Genomic DNA, 8,317 nt, shown 5'->3' with positions numbered 1-8,317 from the left:
CATATGGAAGCCGCATTTTCTTGAGACCAGTCCAGTTGTACTTGCTTGCAGAATTTTGTGAGTTGAAAAAACAAAACTACAAAAAGCTCCTTTGTTTTTGTTGGAACTAAGAAAACAAAAGAATGAAGTTTGACAGAAACTTGAGCTTGAAGGCTCGATGTCTTGCTGAGCAAATTAGAAAATCAGCTGAGACCTTTGAGCAAATTGCTTTCGTAAAACCAGAAAAATGAAGAAGAATTCTGAATAATTTTCATTAACTTTGAATTGAGGCATAATGCCAATACATATACCAGTCAATAAACTGGTCAAAACAAGCAAATGTCACCTAAACAACTACCTACTACCACTAAGTAGTTTTGAAACTAGTTAAACATAACTTGCACAGATAGCTATGCTGATTTATCAATCTATCAGCACCTAATTACATCAAAACAATATCAACTTAGTTCATTTTCAACTAAGTAGCAAAACAAACACTTGAAGTAACAAAATAAATCAGCAACATGAACTTCAGCTACAACTGCATGGCTTGGGCAGCTTCTCTGCTTCTTGTCTGCATGCAGACCAGCTTCAACAGTTTTTTATGAAAAGAAGTACATTTGATTACTTTGTTCTAAAGAGAATGAGATGTAGAAATGATTACTCAGTTTGTATGCTTTTGCAACTGAAACTTTTTTAATAAAAAATGAAATAAAAAAACAGTTTGAAATTTGAATGCTTCGTTTCAAAGTTAGAGTGTGTTTGTATTATCCAGAAGCTAGGTAGAAGAGTGTGGTCCATTGTCTATATTGTTGATAGCTGCCTTCTTAACTCTTTGATTGAATCATTTCCAACCTCCATTTTAGGTGAATGCATCAACTTTTGTTCATACCAGATCACTAGCCATAAGAATATGAAATGAATTGAATTTATAGCCAGCATCCAATTCTGAGCCTTATCACCCTTTTAATTGCCTTACAGATTTCTTTTTTAAAGACCATTTCTTTGCTCTTCTGATATAAAACTTAGACACTAACTCAAAGCACATACATCATTGATTGAATATATATATATATATTTAAAAGGATACATGTCTTAATCAATGAAACTTGCAATTTTAAGCTTAAGATTTCAGACAATCACGAACCATTGGTACTGTTCCACAGATAAAATATTGCTTAACCTCTCTTTATGGGTTCTCTGTGTCTCTACTTTTTGCTGTCCTTTATATTAGTAGTCTTATTAGCAGCCTAGTTGCCCGAGTTGTTTTACTTTTTTTCATCCACCCGAGAGCTCCAAGAAACTGATTGTGGCGCAGCTTTTTTGTGGCTTATCAATCTATCAATCAATCCATTCGACCCTGAAACTCATCTCTTCACCACCCAAGATGCACTCAGAGCCACCATGCAGCATGCTGAATTGTTTCTTCTGCACCATGAATGAGCCAGAACCTTCTGTAAGAAGAGCAAAACTCAGCCAGTGCTTCAAAGAGATGCCTCTCAGAGATGATCAAGAACACGTGTTGGTCTTGAGTGGGCTGTGGAACATTTCCATGGCACAACCTGATGATCCAGAGTTTCCTGCACTTGGTATATTTGAATGCATGGCCAAACTGATCCATAGAGGCATCATTGATCAAAACTGGCTTCTTAGAGGTCAGAACATTTACATCCCCTACTATGCTGCTCATATTATTGGTTCATATACAATGGACAATCCTCAATTTGCAGAAAAAGCTGTTAAATCAGGTGTGATTTTGCCATTAATGGAGCTTTTGAGAGGTAAGATGAGTTGGGTTGAACAAAGAGTTGCAGTTAGAGCACTGGGTCACTTGGCAAGCCATGAAAAAACCTTCGAAGCTGTTGTTGTACATGAAGTGGAGGTCATAAGTCTGGCAATGGAGATAGCTAGCAATTGCCTTGAAGTAGTATACAAAGAGTTTGTTGGAATAAAAGCTAGGAAGAGACCCAAATACCATTGTGATTTGCTTACAAGAGGAGTTGGAGAGTTGGAGTTGCAGTCAAGGAAAGCTGAGGAATGGGCCAGTCAGCTTCAGTGTTGGTCACTTTATCTGCTGAATTGCTTTGCAAGCAAAGAGAGATGTCTCAACCTGATCTGCAACACTGAGTTTTTGCACAATTTGTGTGGAATGTGGGGTGGACTAGTCAACCTCACATCTCCTGCAGGGATCGGATTACTTAGAACTCTTTGTTCCTCAAAAACAGGAAGGGAAAATGTAGCAAATTCAAGACAAGTAATGGAGAGCATTTGCAATGTTTCAAGATCTTCAGATGACTGGCAAAACATGGCCATTGATTGTCTTTTGTTGCTTCTCAAAGACCCAGAGACAAGATATGGTGTTATTGACATTGCAGCATCGTCTCTTGTTGATTTAGTTGAACTTAGAAGCCTTGGAGAAAGCAAAATGGTGGGGGAAACAATAAGTCAGACATTGTTGCAAGATTACTACAAAATCAAATTTGGGTTTTTGAAGCTGAAGAGCCAGGAAGCTGAGAAAGCATTAGAAGAATTATGGGAATTGAGAGTTGAGAACATCAAAAGAGACAAACTGATGTCTGAACAAGACATGAAAGAGAGACAAGTACTTGTAGGGAAGTTGAAAAAACAAGGCAACCAAAAGTTTTGGACTGGTAAAATTGAGAAAGCTTGCAAGATTTATTCCAAGGCCTTGGAATTGTGTCCATTAAACTTTAGAAAAGAGAGAATCGTTCTTTACAGTAACAGAGCACAGTGTTATCTGCTACTGAAAAACCCAGCAGCCGCCATTAGTGACACAACTAGAGCTTTGTGCTTATCAGGTACAGTGAGTCCCCACAGTAAAAGCTTGTGGAGAAGGTCACAAGCCTATGACATGAAAGGATTGGCCAAAGAGAGCTTGATGGACTGCTTAATGTTCATCAACAGCCGCATAAAGTCAGAGCACACGAGACGTGTCAGGATCCCCTACTACGCAGCAAGGATGATCAACAAGCAGATGAACGCCACGTGGCTATTTGCAAATGCCAAGTCAAAACTTTGCATCAAAAAGGAGAAAACTGTAGATGAATATGAATCCAAAGGAGAATACCAGCTGCAGGAAATGATGGATGCTAAAAACATGGGTTTCCCAGGTAAGCCTATGATATGAACCATCAAATAACAGGCAATGGGAATTTATTTGATTTTACCATAAATCCTTTTGCTTGACTAAGAAATAAGAATGGATTTTTGATATATATGTTTTTTTCCCTCCCGAATTCCACTTGTCTTTATTTAGATATGCCAACCATAGTAGAAGACGCTAAAGTTGAAAAGAGATGGAAGAAAAGATAGAAAAAGTAGGCGGGAGAAGAAAAGACATCATCAATATCAATATCAGGGCTGGAGTAAGAGATAATCAAATGCAGTCGATCACACAGTAAGAGAGGGAAGGGATATAACATGATCAAAATAAACTGACCACTCAGAACTCTAAGCAAAGCATTGATGGTAAGATTGTTAGAAAGGTTGCAATTGATATGCAGCCTAGCTATGGGGAAATTTGGGAGAGGAATGTGATCAGTAGGACATGTGTAGCTTTCCAAACATTTTAGCTATTACACCAACTGTTTACAGGGTGTATGATTTAATTTTACATAGAGCTTCTGAATAATAAGATTTGAGTCGATGTAAATTTGTCAACCTATAGAAAAAACAGGTACATGTGAAAAACCCCAAATGGTTAACTTTGCCAATTGTAAAACTTGTATTCTTCTGAATTTATGTGGTTTACAGGCAGCTTTTACAACGGTAGAGAGGAAGCTACAACAATAGTAACTTGAATTCTGTCCGTTTTTAGGTTTAGAGCCATAGGATCCCTCTGTCATTATTTCCTAAACCAATAATAACGGTAAAACATAGGGGCCAGATATAAATCATCAGTAGATAATGCATTTTGAATTATGTTCTTCTTTATCCATCCATATATTATATTATATTATCTTTCCTTGCCTACCTCCTTTTATGAGAAGGATAAATACTATATAGGCCGCTGATTCTTACCCTCTCAATCATTAATTAAATTTTATATAAATATTGTGATTTTTCTTATTTTTATCAAAATATTGTTGCTTTTAGATTATTTCTTATAATTTGTTTTTATTTCAACCTCCAAATTTGTAGGTCTTGAGGAATTAGATTTTTAGTCCATATAAATCCCACGCTTCTTCGATGTATGAAGAAGTACACTTTAAATAACTTCAACACCCATAAATTTTGAGGTCTATTGACATCAATAATGCTCCTCAACTACCCAAATCAATGTGTTCAATCTGGCTTTACCACCTATAGATATCATAGTTAGGCCAAACAATTTGATTCGATCATTATTGTCCGTAAGCTCAATCACCCAATTTAATTCAAAGGGACTTGACATCATGGGTGTCAAAGTCCTCCATTAGCTACCCTGAATCTTAAACTCTCCTCCTTAACTTAGATTTTTACCAATGATAAAATGACTTTATGAGACATAAAGATCACATAGCAATGTCTTGCTTAAACACAGTGAAATTTTGTTATTTTTTAATTTCATTTAGATTGTAATAAAGTAAATATTAATTTTTCACAATTATAAATAGCTTGAAGATCTAGTTATGCAAGCTTGCAATAATCTAAGTTTTAATGGCCCAAACAATCGAATCAAAGATTACTTAAAGAGGGCTTGTTTGTGCACGATATCTTAGATGACATGCTTCAAAATAGTGCCAGAATTGCTTGCTGCCTTAGTTAAAAGATAGAGAACGAAGACACATATTTTCCATTTCTCAAGCAACAAAGTGACAATAAAGCTAGAATATGTAGCTTTGATAATAAGCCTTTCAATCGACAAACAAGTGATAATGAAAGAATGTGCAATCAAGTTGTTACATTACTCTACAATTTGTTGGGTGCAATTCCTGAATATGAGAAAGATTTCAATGGGTGTCAGCTAAAATTCACATGGTTCTAAAACTAATCGACTTGTGCCCACCTACTAATGCAAGTATCATTTAGATAAACCAACATGCTAGAGCTTACATACTATGCATGATTGGAAGAATGCTACTACCAAACAAGTATGGCAATAAAGTGCATTACTTATATCTCAATTTATTGTCAAACTTCAATTTGGTCAAGAAATTTAGTTAGGGGTTCGTAGTTTTGACATTCCTTTGCAGAGTGCTCTATAGGGTGATTTAGTGTTCCATCAACCAAACAAAAGATTGTTGTCTATTGCTACAAACTTAGGTGTGTATACGGTTGCCATAGTTAGTGACCATCTCTTTCAACACTTTTCCTCTTATTCTAAGGTAAAAATATAATCATTATTAACATGTTATATCATATTGAATTATGAATTAAGTGCTTTTAGTCTGTGTATAAGTCGTATTGAAATGACTAGATTAGCCTTCTTGTATCGAGAGACAAATATGAGCACGATGAACTATAAAAGGTGCATGCATTAGTATATGCTTCCACATCATCGAGTGGTCCAATACTCATAAAAGGTATATTAACCACGAGAATTGTTGGATAAATGTTCCTCAAGAGCATATTCACCATTGAGACAATCATGTTTAACATGTTGTTGATGGTTAGTTTATTCAAAATAATAATATCTAGTCATTAGAGTCATATTGGAGTAGTTTAGGCTGAAGGATAGTTGTATTTATACAAAAGGATAATACCATGTTAAAACTAGGAAATAACGCGTACCAATGAGCCATCAATGGGCACATCAACAACTGTGTGCCCAATCTGCTGAATGTCTTGAGCTTGACCCACCTGTTGAACATGCTGAATCGATTATATTTTCCACACTTGTCAAAATTGCATACGATTGCTTCCTCATATTAGTTTAGTGATGGATTCAATCTATCACATTTGGCCCATTCCCCAGTGAGGACATTACCGCTTGGTAAGAAAAATATTGAGCTTGAGGTTACGTAACTATTTGAAGTTCCTCTATCCTCATGACTAGCTTATGCACACCTTATCCTTTCTAGCCATTACATTATTATCATCAATAGGCTTCTGTAGTAGTAAGTTTTATTTTATTTTTCCACTAGCTTCTAAAAGGAGTAAAGATAGAGGTAAGGAGGAAGATTTGTCTAAGTGCCACAACGATGGAATCCAATCCTAACTAACAACCACTGGCTATGGAATGCATTCATCCCAATGCCACCAATGATTATATATATGTTTACATATTTATTTGTTTATTTAGAAAAAAAACTTCATGTAATTATTTTTTATTATATTTTTTTTGTTTTTTCAATTAAATTCTATTTTATTTGATATGCATAATCAAATGTTAGAAAAATGTAACTAAAAATTAAAAATCTATATCAAATAACTTACTTATCAATATTACATTTCAATATTGATTAACTTACATATGTTATATCATTAGAAAAAAGTGACTAATAAGTTTGCAATGTTTTATTACGAACACATTTAAATTACATTACATTTTAAAAACAATAAATTAAGCTAATTGTGGAAGATAATCATCTCAATGGTGCAATATGGGCCATTGAGCTAATTAAGCACCTTGAAATCTTAATGAAAATGGTTATCTACCCAAATAACTTACAAAGAAACGATAAATCCTCCAAAATAAGCACTCACAAGTTATCTGTCTCTATCGCCAAGAAACCCTAATTTGTTTCTCTAAACTCTAATGACTAATGATTATTGCAAAAGTATTCGCTTACATACACCTTATAAGTTCCCTTTCCATACTTCCATGCTAAATCTTTATGAAATGTTTGACTTGGAATCTTAAGTAGCTTACAGAGAAACAACAATGCCCTAGGTGGCTTTTGTTGGTTTGGGCAGCAAACATAAAGCACGATCATCCATGCCAATAGTATATTGGCTTACCTCAAACTAAGTTGCTTTCATTTTTCCCTACAACAAACATAACCATAAAAAATCTTACCCACATTGTTCAAAAAACCACAACTAGGAATTTTTTATTAATCCCCACACTTGAACATAACCCTAAACCCCTAGATCTCGCATTAAGTAAGTTCTAGTGTCACGGGACTAAAACTTTAGTTTGGCAAACACCGCGACCTTAGATGATTTCTTAGGTTTAAATCTGCTTAAGTCAGTATTACTCTCGAAGAATGAGAATTTTCGCAAAAAATTTTTAAGGCACCTTAGCAAAGCAAAAGCAAACTCGAAATGAAAGAGCAACGAAAAACACAAAAGACACAAGAAAAATAGCATACACTAAGTGTTTAAGTAAATGCTCTTAAGAGTATTCTATTACTCTTGAATATTTACAATTGAATAATTGCAAATGAGGGGAAGACCTCTATTTATAGTTGAGCTCCTCCAAATTCAATTATACAGATTGAGTTACATTGATGGTCAAGATTTGTACCTATCTACAAGATAAGAGTCCTAAAAGATTTAAAGCTTATACATCTTTATCACTTAGGATTTACATTAATTACCCTAGTAACTTTAATTTTACTAGAGTGTTTCATTAGGCCACCAAGGCTTCAAGTAGATGAGTTTCTCCATATGTTCCACGAGTCGGGCCAATTTAAGCAGGTGAAATGAGCCTCATTTAATTAGTTGACCTTCATGGGATGTTCTGTGTGTAATGGTCACGGGCTTTGATCCACGTCCCGTGACACTCACCCTTACCCATTCTTGTGACGCCCTTGTCGCATCCTCAGGAAGACACTGGTTTGGCTCATCTCGAAATTATCTCAATGCCTCAGGTGATTCCCAACTAGTCTCTTTGTCAGGTAGTTTCGCCTCTCGAAACATTTACCTTGGCTTATATCTCCATCATGCCTAACTTGAACTATTTCTCTCTTTTGTACATATTGATCATAAGAGACCACTGCTCTTACTTGCCCCCATCGTGACTTGCCTCGATCAAGATCCTCTTAATCCGTACAAAAAGACTTAGGTACATTCACATTGAACAATAGGTTAACCTTGAGTCTTGCTGCTAACTCTGGTTTGCAAGCCCCTCGACTTACTCACTTCAAAACTCTAAAAGGGCCTCTGTGTCTTTGCCAAGCCAACTGTAAGTCAAAATGTAAAACATTAAAAAAAGTGTTTGAAATATACCTCGCTCATTGCATTTACTTCCCTAACTGTCGAGTTTGTATCGCTACTTTTCTCTCAAAGTCTAATACCTCTCTCGTAGATGGTAGCCCCACTGATAATTCAATAAGCTTCATACTTGTATTCTGCCCCACTAGCTTTTTCAAGGGGGTCATTATAACACTCTGATCTACCAAGTTAATATTTCAACCATACGAAACATCATTGGCTAGTTGGATTGCCAGCA

The 8,317-nt window shown here is 35.6% G+C and overlaps 1 protein-coding gene across 2 annotated transcripts; it reads left to right on the top strand.

Moving 5' to 3' along the window:
- Positions 1-994: 994 nt before the first annotated feature.
- On the top strand, positions 995-3,737 carry LOC105803992 (uncharacterized). Of its 2 annotated transcripts, XM_052623084.1 has the most exons (3): positions 995-1,634; positions 1,710-3,110; positions 3,257-3,737. In XM_052623084.1, exons 1-3 carry the CDS (start codon positions 1,367-1,369, stop codon positions 3,310-3,312), a joined length of 1,725 nt encoding a protein of 574 aa, XP_052479044.1. In that variant the 5' UTR covers positions 995-1,366; the 3' UTR covers positions 3,313-3,737. The 2 variants fall into 2 exon arrangements, with proteins under 2 accessions (XP_052479044.1, XP_012491922.1); XM_012636468.2 differs by having other exon boundaries at positions 996-3,110.
- The last annotated feature ends 4,580 nt before the right edge of the window (positions 3,738-8,317 follow it).

This window comes from Gossypium raimondii, chromosome 11, assembly GCF_025698545.1.
Source record: "Gossypium raimondii isolate GPD5lz chromosome 11, ASM2569854v1, whole genome shotgun sequence".
NCBI lineage: Eukaryota > Viridiplantae > Streptophyta > Magnoliopsida > Malvales > Malvaceae > Gossypium > Gossypium raimondii.
Note: the sequence above shows the minus strand (reverse complement) of the source record. Positions and strands in the feature narration are given on the sequence as shown.

Coding starts and splice junctions, on each gene's coding strand:
- LOC105803992 (XM_012636468.2), top strand. CDS start 1,367: ATGCACTCAGAGCCACCATGCAGCATGCTGAATTGTTTCTTCTGCACC. Junction 3,111..3,256: donor TAAAAACATGGGTTTCCCAG/GTAAGCCTATGA, acceptor GTCTTTATTTAG/ATATGCCAACCATAGTAGAA.